The 21,132-nt window shown below is 49.6% G+C and overlaps 1 protein-coding gene across 1 annotated transcript; it reads left to right on the top strand.

Annotated features, from left to right (window-relative positions):
- Positions 1-633: 633 nt before the first annotated feature.
- On the top strand, positions 634-18,629 carry LOC119436895 (acyl-CoA desaturase). The gene is made up of 5 exons (XM_037703929.2): positions 634-1,014; positions 4,902-5,155; positions 13,251-13,381; positions 15,827-16,032; positions 16,810-18,629. The coding sequence occupies exons 2-5, from the start codon at positions 4,924-4,926 to the stop codon at positions 17,270-17,272; spliced, it is 1,032 nt and encodes a 343-aa protein (XP_037559857.1). The 5' UTR covers positions 634-1,014; positions 4,902-4,923; the 3' UTR covers positions 17,273-18,629.
- Positions 18,630-21,132: the final 2,503 nt, after the last annotated feature.

Genomic DNA, 21,132 nt, shown 5'->3' with positions numbered 1-21,132 from the left:
ATGAAAGCGCAGCTAGCTGAGCTAGCACCTCTAGATCACTTCGCCTTCTCTCTCTCTCCGCACGTGATGAAAGCGCTGCTGAAGGCGAAGCGGCAGCTACCGTAGTGGGGGTGGGTGGGAGCACGGCGAAGGTTCTTTGGCGAGCGACTGGAAACGGGCTTAGCGCTGCCAGCGTCGCCGATATACGATAACCTCCTCCGGCCCTTTCCCACGAAGCCAGCAGCAATCCGGCTCGTCTCGACAGAACTCCTCTCCGATTGTGAGCCCTTGCCAGCGCTCACGGATGATTTTCTTCCTCGCTTTCGATGAACAGCACGGAGGAGGAGAGAACTGGGAGGCAAACAAAAATCCGTCGTGCTCCTTTCCCAAATCTGAAAGCCACAGGCAGGCAGACGCCACCCTTTCTCCCGTTTTACTGTCGTTAGTCACCGGCCAGCTCTCGCTCTCCCTCTGGTTCCCTTCTCCTCCGCCCTCTCACCTGTAGGCTGTGCCTTTCCTTCCGTTTTGTCACTCAAGAAGTTGGGGGGGAAGGGGTCCTGGCCTGAGGTTTTTACTTTACTTTTCTCTGTTGGTTCTTGCCCTTTTTCTCGTCTCTTGTCGTCGGGAAACGGTATTTAAGAAAGGCAGTCAGCTGCTAGGCTTCCAATAACCCTCGGCGAGCCATCCCGAGAGCGCTCTATTGCGCGGGCAGACGTGCTAACCCTTCGGAATCGGCGAGCTTGTGTGCCCCGGACTGCTTGCTTAGCTTCGACTTCTGAGCAGCTCCGGCGTTTGCACGTCGCCGCACGTGTGCCTGGCCAGTGACTGTCGCGTGTGACGCTCGTCTAGCCTGTCGTCGGGACTCGAGGATTTACTCTTGCCTGGACGCCCGAGAGGAACCCACCTGCAATCTTCTCCAGTGCGCGACTCACTTGGAGCCTTCTTCGCGCGCAATATATACCCATATAATAGTACTGCCCGCTCTTTATACCCGCGCGAGGCCGGTGTCTTCGACTGCTTACACCGTTCTATCAGGTAAGCTCACGCCTTTTCTTGTTCCGCAGACACAATGCAGTGAACAAGGTTGGACTTGTTCTGGCGTGTTCACTGCATGTGTGCGGCTGCTCTTACGTCATGTGATTGCGAATCACTGACTTGGAGACTCCTGGTCTTGACGTGAGCCACATTTAGGCGCTCTCGATCTGTAGGGCAACCAGCCGGGTGATCGCAAGAAGGTAGTGATACTTTTCAGGCGCCTTTTCTTTTTTCTCCGACGAGTAGCAGCCGACGCCACCCAAGTGAGCCAACATCTCCTCTAAATTAATTTAATCTAAGGAAAAAAACACAGTGCCTCGGCTGAGTTGCTGGGTTAATACTCAAGCGGCGCGCCTTGTTATTGCTTCTAAACGTATTTTTGAAGGCAGGACCCGTGTTGAAGGGTGAAAAGAAATGCGTGATGCTACGGGAGTCCGTCCTTCTACCGCTGAATAGTGTTAACATCCGAAAACAAAAGGTTCTTATGTGAAAATCAGTCTTACTATTATCGCAGAAACCCCGGGCGAGCGACACTGTAACTTCAGTATTTTCTCACCTGTAGAATTGTCCTCCTAATATAGCGCTGTTTTCAGTGTGCCTGGTGTCGCAGGACAGAGGCAGCTAGTCAACCTCTCCATCACTTGTTAAAAATAACAATCAAACCAATAGGTTTGATTGTTTCTTCCAGTTCCAAAGTCTTCCAGTTTCTTTATTCATGTTACCAGCGCAAGAAAATTAGACGGGCGGAAGGAGAAGCGCACTACAAAAATAGCCGCATCAGCACCGCTTCTGTTGGCATCACATATAACTGAGGATGAGTGGAGTACATGCGTGGTAGTAATGCTGCACTTATTATTCTTGCTTTGTGTACCCTGCATTTAGTAAATATGTCGTCCATCGATGCGCTGTCTGCGTCTTCTGTTTCCCGTCTAATTTCGCGCTGGTAATACAAATGAATTCAGCGACGAACTAGCCCGCCTTAATGCATTACTCACATTTCCTCAAGCACTGTTTCATTTAAGCGCAAGAATCAGTTTTTGTGCAGACTTGCTGTAAAGAACTTTTTTTTTTTACAAAATCTTGTTTTGCGAACATTTTCAACAGGAGCAGGCAGAGAAAATGCAGCTGTGCCAGCGCGCATTCATTGCTAACCTCAAAGTGATGAAAGCGTGCTGCCCGCAGCCTGCTAAATCTCGCACCGCCGTAAATCCTTAACGAAAGACGATCAACCCACAACTTCCATCCTGATGTTTCACTTTTTTTTTCTCTCCTTCTTTCGCGTGTGCTCGCGAGTCTGAGGTTTCGTTGTGGAGGGAGGCGATTCCGCTTTCGTCCATGGTGCTGCTCTCTTGTCGGGTGCCTCGTGCACGTCAGAAAAAAGAGCACCAACGCGCACTATAGAAAGCCGCGGCCTGGTTGCCCAGTATATAGGCGAATACCGTCATGCCGAATGGTAGCGATTCTTGCTTTCTTTTTCCGCGGGACAAACTAGTTGGTTTTATAACATACAGCCCATCATTCCCGAGTTTTCCTGTTCGCGGCACACTAGCTCGCGGTAACAAAGCGCGTCGCCCGCTTCGACGGGATTGCGCTTCCTTGCCAGCAGTCCTAACAGGGAAGCCCCGAAGAGGTGTTAAAAGGGCGTCCGTGCGGATGCCCGTAGCCTTGCTTCAGCTGACCACACAGTGACGCTTGGTTAGATCAGATCAGCTGACGTCGTGAACGGCACTGCACGCTCACGACGACACAGCTTGTCGTTCCGTCCCATAACGTCACTACGAGTGCTTATCGCAAACCGTTATCTCCCGGGCCCGTTCACAACGGATGCGCAGGGCCAGTATAATCGACTCGGGAAGTGTGTTCGGAGAGCGCAGCGGACGGTTGCGTGTACGCGATGAAGTAAGAAAAACAAGGGCAGCGCGGAGGAAACTCGTTGATTCGAAACTCGGCGGAGTGCAGAGCGGTGTGCCCGGTATTTATACGCCGTTATCATCGTCTCGTATCCGATCAACCGCCGCAACGCGCCCGTGACCGTGGGGCGCGTGTATTAGATCGCGTTTCGGAATCACTTTCTGCGCTCCCTCGCACAACGCGGCTCGACGATATTGGCGAAACGAGGAATCGCGTGACCCTCGCGAGCTCGACACAACTTTCGATTTCGCGAGGATTATACATTGCGGTAGCGTGTGTACAACGGCAAGCGGGCTTCAGCTTCCCCGTTGATGTATAACTATGCCTTTCTTCTTCTTGCTTTCGACACAGCGCGCAGCGATGTATAAAATTTGGATTTCCGGCAACATCTAGTGTGCTGCGCTTGCGCAAAATGAAAGCAATACGAGGAACGGTACCCGAAATGCGGAAACAGCTCGCTTAAGAAAATAAACAGCGCGCGCACGCGCCTGCCAGAGCGAAATCTAAAACCGCGCGTCGCACTTTCACCGGTGTCGCTTTACCAACAAAGTGACTTCCTCGCCGATGAAAATGCGGCTGCTGAACCATTTCGTAGAGGAGCCCACGCAATTTAAATGTAGTAGTCTAGCGGATGGGCTTCGCCATTGTCACTTTACCTGCGCATGCGCCCCTTACGCGACCGAGTTCCTGGCAATGACGACACGTATTAGGGTTTGGTGCCACAGTTTTAGGGCACTGAACGAATCCGTCCCTTGCGCAGAAGCGCGATAATCAAATACCAGCGTTCAAAGTTACGGAAATGCTGGAAACTTGTCTGGAACCTCGATTGTCCGCAACACAGCGCTTGGCTTTCGTTCAGGCAATATCTCCTAGGTTTTCGGGCAGCGCGCAGGCAGGGAAATTGGGACTGAGCTACGAGTAGCTGCAAACTAATTGGTCAGAACATTCCTGTCTAGTTAATTGGCGAGCGATCGCACCCAACCCTACCGTACCCGGGAGCCAAGTTGTACGGTGCTAGCGTTTGGACCAATCAATTACCTTTCGCTCTTTCTCTGGCGGCTCTGTGAATCATCGAGTCAACGAGATTCGCCTCGCGTGGACTTCGTTTTCCTGTTAGGAAGCTTGCGAGTCCGCAATGACCGGTGGTTTGCCGCCCCGCCAAGGCTGCTCGCAAGGTTAATTACCCCTCGTAGGGCAGACAGCGTAAGTGCGTAACGAACAGCGACCACGACTTTCGGGCCGCTGACAAGTATAGAGAAGCGAGAAAAGAAATTTGTCTGGACCGTTCATGCTGGGCGTCACGGATAGAGCAGTAATGTATAAATTGCCGACGTACAGTGAAGGCCGGAAATAATGCGCACTCTTTTCTCTACGCTGTCCATCCCGTGAGGCGGATCGGAGTTCAAGGCTTTAGTTCGACGACAGCCGGTGATCATCGGCAAGACAGCCGTGTGCCCACGAGTTTGCGGTAGAGGTTTGTGTACTTACGGGGCCGTTACAGCACCGTTTAAGGGCCTGTTGACACATTTGCTTAAGTAAAGCAGGGAAGCAGTTTTCTTTTCGAAATGCTATGGCACGAGAGAGGCAGAAATTACATGAAGCAGGGACTGCTCACTTTTGAAAAAAAAAATTGTTGCTAGATTAGCCGCAGGCGTGGTATGTTACACTTAAGAATAATGGTGCCACACAACGATCACAAGCACACTCAAAAACAGTCGAAATCTCTCGTACAAGCGGTTATATGAGGACGCTTACGTGACGAGAGCTTGTTTAACTACAGATGGCTTAGAAGCGTGGAAAGATGCACCTGCACAAATGTTTCCGACTGAGGAAGTGGTGATGCTTCGACGCTTTCAGTCAATTATAGTTGCTGTCTACAGTTAGCTACATTTAGTTGTCTACATCGATACTCCCTGTCTTGTGTACGCAGACCGTCGCATGTCAGCAGATTAATTTGCTTATTCTCTTTGGCGCAGTACTTGTTTCGAGCAAACAGCCATGGCTCCCCGGACCGAGACTGCAACCATCGTAGCGACCGAGGCTCGCTCCAAGGTGGACCTCGAGCCAGCCAGCACCAATGAGGAAGAAATAATGACGCAAATGTCACCCAAGCCAGAGGTCATGCAGATCATCTGGATCAACGTCTTTAAGATTCTCGTCATCCATCTGATGGCCCTGTATGGCCTCTACGTGGCTGTCTTCGAGGCCAAGTGGATGACGCTTCACTTTAGTAAGTTCCTCTTATATCTCTCTAAGCATGACTCTACGTTAGTCTTTGTGGAATACGCTGTCATTTGTCTCCTAAACGCTTCCGATATCCCCACGTTAAGGCCAACTTTGGAATGGTGAAATAGTCGTGCAGATGCGTTTCGCATTACATGAGTGTCGGGTTTTAAGCGCCTCGCGCAAGTTTGAGAAGTCCTCGCGACGGCTCAGCGTTTTAGCGACGGTAGCTTTCATAGATTGGTGCTAAATCGACCGCAGCCAACTGGGACTTACGCGCCACGCTGTCTTTGATGCGTGCGTGCACTAACTCGTTCCATGGGAGAAGGTTCTGCAACGATAGATCGTTCTGCTTGACGCGGCAACCACAAACAAGGCGGCCCCTCGCAGAAGCCTGCTTGCCTCGGCAGACCTCTGCGTCGTCGTCGACGCTCTCTACGTGACGCATGGTGTGCGCGTCGATTGCGTAGTAGTCAGGCTGCGCGCTTTGCTTACATCAGGGGCATGCCCGCGTCGCGAACTTGGCACACTTGCGCAGTTTACTTAGGCGCCGCGTTGCCGCCATACTGCGCCAAATCAGTACCAGCTGAAAGGGCGTTGGCTTTAGGAGTTATCGCACCGCGCACATGGAGATGGCAGCAGGCGGGAAGGGGGGGGGGGGGGGGGATGTAATTGGAGCGAAAATAGTGCGCTAAATATTATAACTATTCACGAGCCAGCTTGGATGGCCTTAGATACAGGAAACAGGTCTCGCGACAGGCCAGAGCCAAGCTTTCCCCAGTCCCCATGACGGCCTCCGTGAAGGCGTCTCGCGAATACGCCCCCCTTTCATGTACTCGAGAACTTCGACATGAGCATTATACGCTTTGCCGCGCTACATTTCGGCATTATGTTGTCCCTACTATGCGTGGAGAATTTCTTCCTTTCTACTAAATGCGATGTTTGCAGGTTGGGGTGTCACGTGTGTGTAGAGGTGTCGAAGCCTCCCTCTGACTTCAGACGTACACTTCCGCGCATGCAAACGTCCTTAAAATACCGCGAGGCCACCGTTGGCTTCGCTGATGCGCGATGAAGCAGCCGTGAAAACGATGGCCCTGAAAACCGCACGCTCGCTGTTTGCGGAGCTCCTGGCCGTACGGTTTTCCCGTGTCTTGCAAGAAAAGCAAACTAATCCGCAGCGTCCTAAGAAAAGAAAAAGAGCTTGAATGGGCGTACGCAAAGTCCCAATGATGACGTGACTGAGTCACTCTCGCAACGCTTGCCGTCATGGCGCTGGCCTCTGTTTCCGGGTAGAGTTGGCTGTATATGCTACCACAGGTGCCCCTTGGGAGCCCATATGCAGTAACCCTATTTCCAGATAACCTTTGTGACGACGATACACTGAGAGAGCGTTTCAGTTGAACATTAGATTTCCGAAAATGTACTATCGGTGAATTACGGAAGCTCAAATGCCGAAGGAGAAACCTTCGACATCGTCGAGCAGTGATAAGGGCCTCCATTCGGTATTCCTGAATTTCCGAACTAGCTCGTCTACTATTGTCGACTGCCACTATAGCACAGTAGGTGAGTGGTTCGAGACAACACAGCATGGCTACTGCATTGCGCCCATATAGCAATGTGTGACAATGTTTACTCGCTACACTCTTGCCATTGTGAACTCTATAACAGAATAATTTATCGTGGTCCAAAACCACTCTTACCACCAGCCAAGTTTAGACAGATGTCAAGTCGTGAGTGGTGGCCAACTGCGATTATAATGACGATGATGATTAGCATTTTCTTGCATGCAAAGAATGGGCGAACTGAATACACACTTCTAGATGCAGCGCTAGACGACAGTAGCACCAAATCAAAGCGCTGCCTTTAGCTGCATTGCAAGTGAAAAGTCGCGAAGAAGGCTTCGCGCAAAGCAGCTGAGTCACTCACCGCAGTTATAGCGCCGAAATCACTATGCTGAGTACGAGGCCACAGGTTAGATTTTCGGTCGCGGCGATGTTTTGGGGCGGGATACTGGCGAGCACCGGGGCACTCAACTATTTTTACTGCCCGCATATACCGCTGTGCGGCAAAATTCATCCGGATGTCTCGAACTATAGTGACTGGCCATATTCGCGCGGTTGCTATGACATCTACAAAGCCGTTATTCAATCAACACGACAGTAGTAAACCACACGCACTCCTTGACTGTGTCTGCAGCGATTTGGCCCTCTAAACGAACATATGCGTTCTGTCTGCGGTGTTTTGAGCGCTGGTTGTTCAAGTAATGACTACAAACTTAAGCGAAGCCATCGATCACCTGCTTGCTGTATGACGCCCCTTTCCTCGTCCTTTTGCGGTGGCCTTAAAAAGTTGGGGTCAGAAGCGCATTTGACTTCCGCGCCATTCCTGTCGAAGCTGGTGGCAAGTATACATAGGGAAATTAGATAGCGTCGCTGTCCTCAATCCCACATCGCAAATACTTTCCTGTGACAGCACAAATCCTCTGTCAGGTGACCCGTACACTTCAACCTTTCTCTCTGGTTATTCTTGCCATCCTACGGCGGCCCCGCTCTAACGGGCGTCGACACCAGCGCGCGCGTGCAAGCGTTCACTCGGAAAGGAGAAAATGCCGACAGCTGGCTTCCGCCTCGTTTGTCAAATGCAAGCCAATCCGAGCCATAGAAAGAGCGTCAAAAACAGCGGTCGGCCGTTCTCAGCTCCCGGCGGCTCCGTTTTGTGATAGCCTCGACCACTCGTCCCACACGGGGTGTGGACGGGTCGTGTCGTGTTCTTCTGACGAGTACCTCGTGGTAATCCCACCATTTATTTACATCTGCTTCCTGCCTTCCTACCAAGAGCGTGTCTTGGATGTGGTATTTGGCTAGAGCTCCTCCAAGAGAGGCCTCCAGCTGCTTACGGAATGAGAATTAATGCATTGTGGTTCGGGGGAGAGAGGTTTCCTGTCGTGATGCTGGCGCTCTTCACTGTGCCTGAATTTCCTACCGTTGTAATGGCTGAACACCGTAGTTTAGCGTAAAGAAAAAATCCGCGTCCGAAGAAAGCGAGTCTAGCGATAAAATTTCGCGAGCGACGCACTGCATCAATGTTACTGCACGAAAAGCAGAGAAAAGAAACGACGTGTTGCGAACCAGACGTTGCGTGAAGAACATCGGCGCCCTTCTAAGTAGCAGGTCTGGCGCTCCGAGGGGGGTTATTTAGACGTTTCTGCTGCACAAACCTCCCACACCATCAGTCGGGGGGTGCAGTTGCCTCTGATAACTCTGCCCTGCACACATGTGCCTCACCTTTTGGCACTTCAGTACGTTCGTACGTTACTGCAGCCGTCACTGTATGCACCTGTGCAACTGTGAGCAGAGCAACCGAGGAAACGAAACCTGAGCGTTCCCGCGGCAGACAATGCGCAGCGAAACATAAATTTGCATCATAACCAGAAAGGGGTGGCATAGGGGTGAGAGCAGCCGGTAACAAGAGCCGGTGTATCGGTGTAAACTAACCCATCTTGCTTCCTTTCATTCTTTCGCCAGTTCACTGTGTGATTCCTTCTACTGCGCCGACAGCAGCCCTGTCGCAGCGAATACGCCCTTTACTGGTGTGTGCGCTACACGCAAAGCTCCCCTAGTCGCTTCGTTTCGTCACGTTGTCGTTCAGCCTTCCGCGCGCTAGTTTAGCCGTTTTTTTTTTTTTTTTTTTTTTTTTTACTGATAGAGTGAGCGCAGTTTTGCTCCAGACAGGCAACTGGCGATTCTCAACGAACGCCTGTATTATCACTCCCCTATTATGCGTTAATTCTTCTTATATATATACAGGAGAGAGTGGGGGAAACGAACCTGAGGAATATTGTTTTGTGAAACAGCTCCACCGCTTCCTTGACAAAATGAGAGATATCGAAGTGTTTACCGCTGCCTTGAAGTATAGTGCGTCTGTGCCGTTTTCGTCGAGCTGCTTTTTTATAGGCAAGCGCGTAACTCCTCCGCCATTGAGCATCTTGCCAAAATTGCTTTCTTTCCTGCCCTTAGCGATTATAGGCGGAAATCTTGGTGACGATAAATAAAACACGGATCGTTCCTTTTTCATCTAGAGCGTGTGCTTTTGGTTGTTGCTAGATAGCCTCATTTTGTCCGCGTCGGTTGCTATAAATGTGCGTTGTTTCTAAACGTTGGGGGCATATCTACGACATATCATCCCGTGCTGCGTTCGTGGCCATTGTAAAATTTCAAATTTTCGTTGGAGTCCTTATCTTTCGCTAGCGCTTCGTGGGCTGCTGGCTTCCTCCCGCAGTTCGTGGGCCTATCCGCACTCAAGATAGGAAAGGACACGCGATGCGTCCCATGACATTCGCTATCTAAAGGCGCTTAATTCTGCTTCGAACATTTGTTCGAAGCACTAAAGCCGGGCTGAGTCCAACGAACGCTCTTAAAGCGTTTAGGACCACATTCAAGCTCTGTTAAAAGCAGCGGCCATTACAGAGCAACTAAAAGGGGGTGCATGTATGCGACAATCAGCGGGCAGCTGATCCAACGTTTTTTCTTTTCGTTATTGTTCCTATTTCAGTAATTCTACAAACAGAAACAAAAAAAAAGTAGCATACATGATTCATTACATAGCGCGACTCGGTTATTTAAATCCAGAGTGCACATACAGCGTGCTCAGAAACTTAAAAACCTGTCCGATAGATTGTATAGGCGGCGCAAACAAAACAAGGTATAATTAAAGCAGCGTTGTTAATCCGAAACGCATGCCTATTGCTAATAGTATATTCTGATTTTTTTCACGATATTTACGGCTGTATTTCTTTTTCGAATGGTAAAAAGATGATCTATACAATGGTGGTATAATCAAATCAAACCAATCGATTTCACCCGGGACACGGGGACAGTACCGAGGCCGAGGGGTGCAGCGAAAAAGCAGGGCAAACGTTTAGCATAAGCTCTTTATTTATTACGCAGGACAAAGTTGTACCCATATATATAAATTTCATATCTTGTTCACTGAATTTTCCCGAGGAAACATGACCACGTAACCGCTTCCTTACCGTGATACGCGGTATGACTCGTACAGAAACCTTGCTGTATTGCGTCTATGTGGAGTACGTACGTACTTGCCGTTCCTTCTCATTTTGGTTCTTTGTTCGAGTCTACTACGTGCGTCTATGGTTTCGGTGGTAAACATGGAGCGCCGAAAAAAAAAAATCAACCCAACAGACAAATAGAACGGTGAAAGCGAACAACCACTGCTGCGTCACGTTCGCCGCACATGGTACGCGTTCAGTGAAAGCCGACTTTGTATGCATGAATGCTCGCCTGCGGTCCGTGCGTCAGTCAGACCACTGCGGAAAGCCATAACAAGGAAAAGATGCGCCGCTAGTGAGCGCTTCTCCGGAGGCCTCTTATTTTTCTTCTGCGTCACAATTCTTTTGTTTCGAGCGCACCGTCGTTGTAGCGGCGCGCGGCAAAAACTGCCACGTTCACTGCACGCAATAGTAGATACGTGCCGGCGATAACGACAAAGCAGCCGCTCGATGGGCCTCTTCCCGTTCGAGTACGCCCTGTATCTTTTTCTCTTTTGCTTTTGTAGAGCAGCATTCAAGCTCGCGCAGGCGATTTCTCCCTTCGTTTTCGGTTTGCGTTTGAGAACTGGCTGGTTTCGAAGCGATTTTGTGCTTGCGTTGCGCAATTAACTAGAACCAAAAGAACCCGCCGTGGTCGCGTAGTGGAGATGGCGTTGCGCTGCTGAACCCGAGGGCGCGGGATCGAATCCCGGCCGCGGCGGCCGCATTTCCATCGGGATGAAATGCAAAAACTCCCGTGTACCGCGCATTGGGTACACGTTAAAGAACCCCACGTGGTCAAAAGTAATCCGGACTCCCCCACTACGGCATGCCTCATAATCAAATCGTGCTTTTGGCACGTAAAATGCTAGAGTTAAAAAAAATTAAAACCATAAAAGAGCCTCCACTGCCCGCCGCTGATCGCCCTCCGCGTGACTCCCACTGAATGGAAGTTTCACGGAAGGGTCAGTGGCACATAACGGGCGAGCCGTCCTCCCTTCTAGGGAATACGCCGCCGGCTCTCGTTACTGAATGGCTGACCCCCGAGGCGCAGCTTTCGCTCCGCTGCATGGATTTGGAGTTGCACCGATCAGGTGCAAGGCCGAAGCTCCCCCGAGTCTTCGAAGTGTGTCCAGCGTCATGCACGAGCACAACTTTGGACATGGCGAGAGCGGGTGCGACAAAAGTTTGAGATGCGCAACGAATGTACCTAAACGTTTGACCTTTGAGCACGCCTTGCTTTGCACCGCTGCGCACGGTGCAAAGGCGCGTTACTTCTGAGCGTCCGCACTGCCGCATGCCGCCGTTCGGACAGTGAGTAATCGTTCCCAAAAGAGAACCCCGTTTCTAGTTCCAGCCAATGGGTCTTCTTAACACTTTTCGTTGAACTGTGACGAGTGCGATGGTGCAGGTAGTCTGCCACTAATCCTTCAGCGAGAGACAAAGCGAGCTATCCAGAGAGTCATTCATCCCGTGGCATGGAATTGTCGCAGAGGCTTCAAAGCACTCGAGGACGATATGTATGGCAAAATGGGTGGCAGGAATGCAGCCGTGTGGCAGAGGGTATGTGACCCTTTCATCAGCAGCGAGAGGGCTTTGTTGTCGTTGCTCCGAGTACACCCCCCCCCCTCCCCCTTACCCCCAACTTCCAAGTACTACAGTCCGTCACCTTTCTTGCCCTTCCTCTGGAGCTGAAACAGTAGTCGTGTCGGCTGTGAGAGAAGATGCAGGTAGGCATGCGTGCCTTCGGGTTTCACTTTCGAACTATTCTTAAAGCGTAAATTTCAGCGTATCTTATTTCTTAACACTTTAGGCTCAGCAACCTCTAGTTTTCATCCTTGTCTACAATGGAGTAGCTGGAAGCAAACCGCTCCCGACCTTTTAGCGCTATCCTTTCATCTAACTCAACCCTTCCCTATCGGTCACGCTATCATTTCAGGCGTTCAACCAGAAAGAATCGCGAGTCGGCAAATTGGGGGTCCCGCGAGCCGAGAGGTGCCTCATTCCCGGACTTTGCGTGCACCAGACACTGCCTTCGTTTTTCAAAATCCTCTTTAGAATGGCTTCACGCAGCGACCGGCAGAATGCAAAGAAAATATCATTTTCATTGTCATCCCCGCGCAGTAGCCCACCTGTTCATGGTGACATGAGTGACAGCTTCGCTGACATTTAAGCTCACCATGAAGCACTCGACAGAAGTTCTGCCCCCCCCCCCCCCTCCCCCGTTTCTGCCGCTTACTGAATAACTGCTGTCAGATCAGGTGTTTCTCCAGCCATAAACAGTTATTTATTCTTGGGAATCCGTTCTTCGGAAACAGTTCAATTGAATGTTGACTTCCAGATCCACAAGCGTTCATTCCACGCTTGGGTGCTTACGCAAGGGCGGCCTTGACCGACGTTTCCGCGCTGATGGAAACGTCGGTCAAGGCTGAGTGAGAAAAAGTACCCCCCGCCCCCCTCTGTCATACATATATACAAAAATCTTGTTTTGTAGACGCCTAAAGCGCCTGCGCCGATGCCATAGCCGGCGGCGTTTATGGGCGCCGGCCAGCGGCGGCACGTTGCGCACGAGGATTTCTCTCCTCCGGAGGCCTCAGACATGTCAGTCGGGGGAGGCTGCGGTGCGGCAGTTCTGTCACATGTAAGCGCCAGTGTTATGTCATGGCTTCCGTCGTGACAGGCTGCGGCCAGTAGGAACAAGTGGTTTCTGGGCGCAAACTTGGCTAAATTCAAGCATCTGGCTTCGAGCATAGTTATCTCAGGTCACTCCAGTAATCTCTAAGCAGGCATCTGGTGGCTTAGCTGCCCGGGTTGTGTCGCTTACTCGATACGGTGACCCGACCCAGTGTGTGCTGTTCCGAAATGACTCGTACTCTGCACGCATAGACAGTGTGGCGAAGGATGGGAAAAAATAAACTTTTTTTTAATAATTGCTTCATCTACACTGTTAACCTTAGGGTTACTTCTTTTTTTGTGTTCTTTGTTCATCTTACGTAAGCGCTTGACCAGAGCTCTATTTTAAAACGCCTTTTTTTTTTTCTTTCTTTCTTTGCAGCCGTGTTCTACGTCGTTTGCTCCGGCCTGAGTGTGACGGCTGGTGCCCATCGCTTGTGGAGCCACCGTGCCTACAAGGCCAAGCTACCACTCCGAATCATTCTGATGCTGTTCAACTGTATGGCTGGACAGGTAGGAATGGAAGCTCTATATAATTCAGTAAACGTTGCCCAAACGACACCTAGTTGGATTTGTTACATCTGGTACTCGTAGTTAAGCTTTTCTTTTGGAAACGCGGTCAAAAGTTTATTGCATATGCAGTATATGGGAGAAAGAAGCTTCGTTTCCAGGACTCCCGCAAAAGAAATCTGAGGGGGCCTCCTATCAGAACCCTATCATATCGGGTAAAACAATTTCGTGGTATACTGAGCTATGAACTGGGGTAGCTAAATATTCGGCTTTTCAAAACAATGCGCGTCTATTAAAAGAACGATGGGCAAGAACATCCTCACCTCTAACACAGGTGGTGCTAGAAGTTAGTATTTGCACTTGGCAGAGGCCGTGCAAGCAAGCAAATTTATTTTTCATAGCCCATACAAAACTGTGCTGCGGCAACATTGTCAAATAGAACTCCATATTGTTCCGGATGGGGATGTCACTAAAACGGGCAGTTTTTTCCCCCGCGTAATTTACGGCAATATTAGGAAGGAAAAGGCTATTTGATACAGCAATAACTGCTGATTGTTTTTTTTATTATTATTGCAAAGGTTGGTGGTCGACAAGCAATCTACGAGGTTGGTTGTCGGTAGTCCGGTTTCGTGCCGCCAGGTTATGGCTTGAGCAATTCGTTCTACGCTTATCATCGAGGGCGTCAGTGCGAACGGATATTGGAGCCTGTACACGTTCCGTTAGGTTAACTTGCTTGACGCCGGCTTTCTTACTAGAAGAAAACTAAGAGGAAGTGACATGGATCTCGGAGAAAAGGCTTTGCAGTGGAAATCAGCTGCGTAGTTTGTGTTTTTCATCGATAGCAAGAGAGCTGGCATTGTGCACGTTGTTGCAACCAACAGGTGAACTGTACAGTAACACGTTTAAAAACTGCAGTGGCGCTGTATTGCGGCAGCCGGGCGTGCCGAAATGAGCAGTCAGCCTTTCGTACTTTGGGACGTGCCAGCTTATTGACGCTTATTGAGGGCAGCAAACAACCTGTGCCGGCAACTTCGCGAGAAGTAAGCGCTCAAAACGAGTGCTAGAAGAGGAGAAAAAAAAAAAAGAGCCGGTAACGAAGTGCAGCATAACAACACATTCCGCGTCTTTATGTTCAGTATACACCTAGTCTATTTCTTTGCGCCTAGTAATAGTTTATTGAAGAAATGTGAATACTTGCAAGTGGACCAACGATCGCGGGCAACGTGACCTGCCTCGGTGGTCTCTCGCCAATTTGTATACCCTATCGCTAAATTTATCCGGAATTTTCACCTTCCTCAATTTAGCTGGTGGCTGCAGGCACCCTTACGAATAAGTAACCAACTAGCCCACATTAGTGTCTTGAATACCCTTACAAAAGGCGTTCATCACCCTAAAACAATACTTGAAGCTCTCCAAAACCCGCAAGAAGAGTTGGAACTACAGCGCGTTTTTTTTGTGCCTCTTTGCTGCGCTGATATACGGTCGAAATGAAATTTGCGTCACCTGCAGAAAGTGCCATCACACGACCAACAAGATCTGAGGCATACCACCCGAAGCAAGTAGAAACGGAGCGTGCTAGCTTTTCGCGACAGAAGCAGGAAGGGGGCGGGAGACAAACTGGGCCTACGTTGCGTGCGCCATCGAAGCGAAGCAAATTACTGTGCGAGGAGTGTCATTTGCAGGCTTTCTCTACACATGCAGTTGTGAGGAAGCGGAGGTCGCTCATTGAGGACGGCGATACTGCCAATGCTTTGCCTAAATATAGTGTTCTCGCGGGACTTTTACGTGGACTGAGTAAATTGCTGCTTATTGGGGTGCATCTATCCCGAGGCCGAATTTCTATCTACTTCAGTCGAGGCCGGCGTATGCAGAAGCCTGACCTTGCGCGTTACCTCTGGCGGTCCACTTTATTTTGCTTCCACTCGGCAGGGAATGGAAGGCTAAGTGACAGGATAATTCGCATATTTCTACCCCTTATACACGTACCATGTAGACATAACGTGCAATCTGCCTGTGCGATGCCATTTACTGCGCGTCTTTACAGAATCTTATGTAGTTGAGGAGAGTGCAGATATCATTAGATTGCAAAGAGGTTGCCAAAACAATTTTGGCAGTCGAATCAGAACGTTAGTTTTTTTTTTCGTTTTTTTAATAACACGTCGAGGTTATTGGGCTAACTGTAAAGACGGCTGTATAATATGCTTTGTGCCGCCGAACACGTCAACGCCAGAAAGCATGAAGAACCTAGCAAAGTGCACTGCATGCACCTTCTCTTAAAATATTCAACTACTTTAATAATGCTACGCGCGGCTGGAATAGAAACTGTTTCCGTTGAAGTCATGATTGTATGTCTTGCATTTGTGCGCACGTGTTCTCCCACCGCTGTTTCAAAAACTCCAGCTGTACATGTGTATGCTTACCCTTTTCCCTTTCCCATTTAATGCGCAGAACGACATCTATGACTGGGTTCGTGACCACCGCGTCCACCACAAGTACTCCGAGACTGATGCCGACCCGCACAACGTGAACCGCGGCTTCTTCTTTGCCCACGTTGGCTGGCTTATGTGCCACAAGCACCCCGAGGTCACCAGGAAGGGCAAGGCCATCGACTGCTCAGACGTCGCCAATGACCCCGTTGTCAAATTCCAGACCCGGTGAGCTGCTGCTTTTCCCATGTTTTGACACGTCTGAAAGTAATGAGTAACATTGCGCTGTCCGGCACTAAAATATGCCTTGTAGGATACCTCACTCTACGAGATATATTGTGGCGAACAGAACAAGTTTCTTGCTGCTTTTGGTCACCATTTGTGCACATCTTTGTTAAGTAATCATTTACGCACTGCAAGGAAAGAGAGAGAGGGCGAGATAGCTTAATAGTATCTTCAGACGTTAACCTAGCGACCAGCTGTGCATGATACTCCAGGTGAGATGGTGAGCGCTTGAAAAAAAGCACATTTTGAAACAGCTGCATAAATTCAGCTGTGCACTTAGCCAGAGGACACTGCAAGCGAAAGCAATCAATGCTATCAGTCTGGACTTCAAACATGCTACTAGCCTTCTGCATGGTAGCCATTGTGGCGCGTATATGCGGCCGCATTCTTGGACGATCGCTTTCGGCGATACTTTCACGTTATCCAGATTTTGCGTGACCAGCGCCAGACGTATCGGCGTCAACGAGTGACGGTATTGTCACAATGCCAAGCAATTGGTCTTACCATAGTGCGAGAAATGCTGTCGCCGGTCGACGCAGACGCGTCCGGTACTACTATCGTGAGAGGATCGCTAGAAGGGATCGTCCGAGAAAACCTTCCCCCATTTTCTTCTGCACCTGCTAACAATAGCTATAATGTACTACGTTGTGGAGTGCAGTGACTACAGCAACTGCACTTTTGCAAGCCACTCGCTAAAGGGTTTCGCTCCTTTGCCCCCAGGTACCACATCCCGATGACAATCCTGTTCTGCTTCATCGTGCCGACCGTGGTGCCGTATCGGTTCTGGGGCGAGAGCCGCTGGAACGCTTTCTTCGTGGCCGCCATCTTGCGCTGGGTGTTCCAGCTCAACTCCACCTGGCTGGTGAACAGTGCCGCGCACATCTGGGGCCAGAAGCCGTACGACAAGAACATCTCGCCGGCCGAGAACTTGTTCGTCTCCTTCCTGGCCATCGGCGAAGGTTTCCACAACTACCACCACACGTTCCCCTGGGACTACTCGACCAGCGAGCTGGGATGGAAGCTCAACATCTCCACGATGTTCATCGACCTCATGGCCAAGATCGGCTGGGCGTACGACCTGCGTCAGCCCACCCGCGAGATGATCGACCAGCGGATAGCGCGAACGGGCGACGGCAGTCACTCGTCGCAACGGCACCACCACGACCACGAGCACGACTATTGAGTTAGATAGACGCCGCCCCGGACTCACCTGCTCTTCTGTCTTCAACCTTGGTTGGCCACGCTCAGGCGCAGTGAACCCCTGCTGGGCAGCGCGGAACCACTGTTGAACATTCGTATGACTCCGGTGCCCGACGGCATGCGCCCATCTCAAGATTACTTAAGCCCTGTACCCGGCCGCAGTGTTGTCGCTGTTACACGATGTCACCACGCGGCATCGACATCCACGAGGGCCCCCACGGCGCAATTTTTTCGCTGCTCAGGTTCCTCATTCGCTGCTTCACCACGCGGCACGGTGGTCAGACCACCGCGCGCGTGGTTGCGCAGGACGGCTTCAACCTACTGGAAGACAGCACTTTCACTGGGGGTAGCGTGCTGCATGTGAAGGCGTAACTCTTCTGTGCGTCGCGGTGGCCCTCGTGAATAGTCCGTTGGACCCTCGCACTGACTTAGGACGTGTGATGCGTTCTGTTTGCATAGCCGTAAATTAGTATGCTTATGCTCGATTATGCCATGGTCGAACCAGGCTCTTGCGACCACAACTTTCCTCCTTAGCGTGACACATTTACGTAACTTTTTTTTTTTTTTTTTTGCGGGTGATACTCGCGAGAAACAATTTCGCCAAGGAGACAGAAGAGTAGTGTTCGTGGCGCGCAGTTTGGACTATTTCGACTATTTATCGCACGTCGTGCCTTAGGAAAAAGTAGTCAAAGTGCTAGTGGCCTCATTCGATTATCTCCCCAGAAGTCCCTAGAAGGCTACTTGTAGGAAGGCAGTGAAGAAAAGTGTAGCAAGCGTTGTCGAGGCTGAGTACCGACTGTCGACGCTTCACTATACTTAATTACCGCAGAAAAAGCGGTAAGAAGAAAGCACCTCTGGTCTCATGTGAAATCGCTGTGTTAATTTGTGCGCTTTCCGCAGGCCAAGCCCGCCATGACGCGGACACGCTCACAGTATTTCAAAGAATGAAATATTTGTGTATTTGTTTTTATGTTGTCGTTGTTACCTTGTGTCGTCCACTTCCTTGATGCGACACTAAAATGGTGTCACACCAAGGGTCTAGAAGTAATCCTATTGATGTCACTTGCGGCACACGCCTATGTATTGTACCTTATTGTTTTTGAGCCCTCTAGGACATGTCGTGCCGTTAGTGTTTAACATACTAGGTGTATCTGTAGGCAGTTTTGTCCAGTCAATTTGTTCCAATATGTTGTCGTTACCTACAGTGCAACTAATTGTGTTTGATGTTGCGCACTAACAACGCACACGTATGCCTACCACCGATATTACTCAGATACATCTAAGCATGTATATATCTACTTCACCATGTTGTTGCCCAAATAAAGTTATAGAGAAACTGAGTACTTGTTCGATTCAAGCTGCTTCGGAACTCTTATTAGGGTGGAGCGCTTTGATGTCATCATGCATTCATACAAGTGAACTACACGTACTATGCAAGTGTTGCCTTGCATGCTATCCGCAAGGTAACTTGGAAACATTCGTCATCGATAGGCAGCTGTCGAGTTTCTGAAGACTGCACGAGCGCACAGAAGCGTTGCGATCGCTTCAAGGATTAAATCAAGTGCTACAATGGGGATTGCAGGTGCTGCGCCATGGGGACGAAATCTGCGCAAGCGCGTCGAACAATTCAGCTCCTCCTGAGGCAAAACAAAACAGCTCGAAAGGGCAGTACTTTACCGGCTGTGCCACGAAGGACCATGGCGTTGTGGCGGGAGAAACACGGGACATCTGTCATGTATATCTCCCTAGACCATCGCCTCCCTTCAGCTGACAGATTTAAAAGGGACACGGAACGGCATATTTTATCCACGTTAGAGCGGATAAAATATTCCTTATAAACTATTTTCACTAATTCGGGCGAGATGGCAATGATGTCCAGTGGGAAAAAATTCCAGGCCGAACGCAATGTTGGCATCTAAACAAAGGAAAGTTCTTGCGTCGTTTATGTGCGTTTTTTTTTTTTTTTCACAGTAACCAAGGTAAGGTGGCTAGAATTGGGCCATTCTAGCCACCCTAACCAAGGTCTAACTCAATGTTGCTCGCCACGTTCATTAAAGGTGCAATTGGGTGCCCTCGGCTGAAGCGCAGGAACCATGAGTTGAAATCCCATGTATTTCTCTACTAAATTTTTTCATTACCCTCTTTTTTTCTGGGGGGGGGGGGGGGGGGTGAGGGGGGGAGAGGTATCTTAAATGTACACGTTGTGTCTCCGGATATGCGAATGATGTCGTTCTTACAGTTAACGAAATGAATTAACACTGGAAGGTTTTCAAGGGGGCTACTCTGCAGCGTGCAAGTGCGAAGAGGCGGACGCAACGACGAGGGCGATACAAAGACTCAACATTCGCGCACGCTTACATGATTTGATCGCCTTCGAGCAAAGCAGGACTGCGCGGGGATACCGACCGGCGCGTGGAGTAGCACTACTTGTGCATGCGTACGGCATCCAGCCCGTGAAAAATTACGTGGTTGATTGCATCCCCACTGCGAGACACGGTAGCGGGGGGGGGGGGGTCGTGTCGAGAGGTGACATGAACTTGAGTCTGTAGGTCTCTTACGTGAAATCGTGGATCCACGTGTTTTGAGGTTAGTGAAGACCAGGATTAAAGTTCCAGGGGACATCTTCTTATCATTGTCGTAGCCCGGATTTACAGTAATGATTGCGAACTAAACTAAACGTAATGGCCTCTATCGCGTAGCCCCCCCTTGCACACTTCAACTTCTCGTTTCTGGCTCCAACCAACGCGCCCCGCCATCATCTGGAAGCGTTTTGCTGCTCCCCAACTGTGGAACGTCGCTGGTTCCTTTTATTATTGTTATTAATTTCTTTTTGTTAATGTTGTTGTTGGGTGTCAGCCGGTTGCGCTAGACAGTTACAGTGCAGTCAGCATTAAGCTCCTTTCCTCTTCTGTTTATTTATTCATTATTCATTTATTTACTTACCCAATAAACAATGTAAGGTTCCGCTTCGCGTGTCTCCCCTCCCAACGCACTGCAGTGCCTCTTTTGTTGTTCGCAGCCACGCGCCCCCCTCAACATCTGGAAACGCATTTCTTTCCCGTAACTCTGGAACGCCGCTATGTGTGGGTAGGTGTGATTTTTTGTGTGTACATGTGTATACAGGGCGTTCTTTTTTTTTTTTTTTTAGAAGCCCCAAAATGAAAAAAAAAAAAAACTCCCTGTGAAAGATAGCACAATTCTAACCCTTGATCTAAATTACTCGATAAGGCGGCCATTACGTCTAGAGAAATCAAAACGCGTCATTAAATAGCATAATTACGTTAATGCACTTTTTATTTATTTTACGGCACATATTTTAATTTACGAATTGTTGCGAGTGAGTTCGCAAGGCGTATCCACTCGGAACGAATTCTATGGACTGCACCAGTTTCGAGATATTCATTTTCAAAGTGTCCGACGAAATGCATTCGTGTTCCAGTTACCTTTTGTGCTGCAATGCATAAAACTGCGTTTTCTTAACACAATTAACTGGAACGTCAATGCATTTCGTCAGACACTTTGAAAATGAATATCTGGAAACTGGTGCAGTCCTGAGAACTTGTTTTGAGTGATACGCCTTGCGTACTCACTAGCAACAATTCGTAGATTAAAATATGAGCAATAAAGTAAATATTTCTGAAGTTAATTAGCGTAATGATGTTAATTATGTAATGGAGCATTTTGATTTCCCGTAGCACTAATGGTCGACTCATCTAGTAATTTCGATGAGGTGCTAGAATCGCGTTATCGGGTACGGCGGTGATTTAAAAAAAATTTTGACCTAAAAAAAAAAAAAACACCCTGTACACGAATGTCGCGCGCGCGCGCGCTCGTGTGTGTGCG

The sequence above is a fragment of the Dermacentor silvarum genome, chromosome 1 (assembly GCF_013339745.2).
Source record: "Dermacentor silvarum isolate Dsil-2018 chromosome 1, BIME_Dsil_1.4, whole genome shotgun sequence".
In the NCBI taxonomy this organism is placed as follows: domain Eukaryota; kingdom Metazoa; phylum Arthropoda; class Arachnida; order Ixodida; family Ixodidae; genus Dermacentor; species Dermacentor silvarum.
The sequence above is the reverse complement of the archived record's forward strand: the minus strand, read 5'-3'. Positions and strand labels throughout refer to the sequence as shown.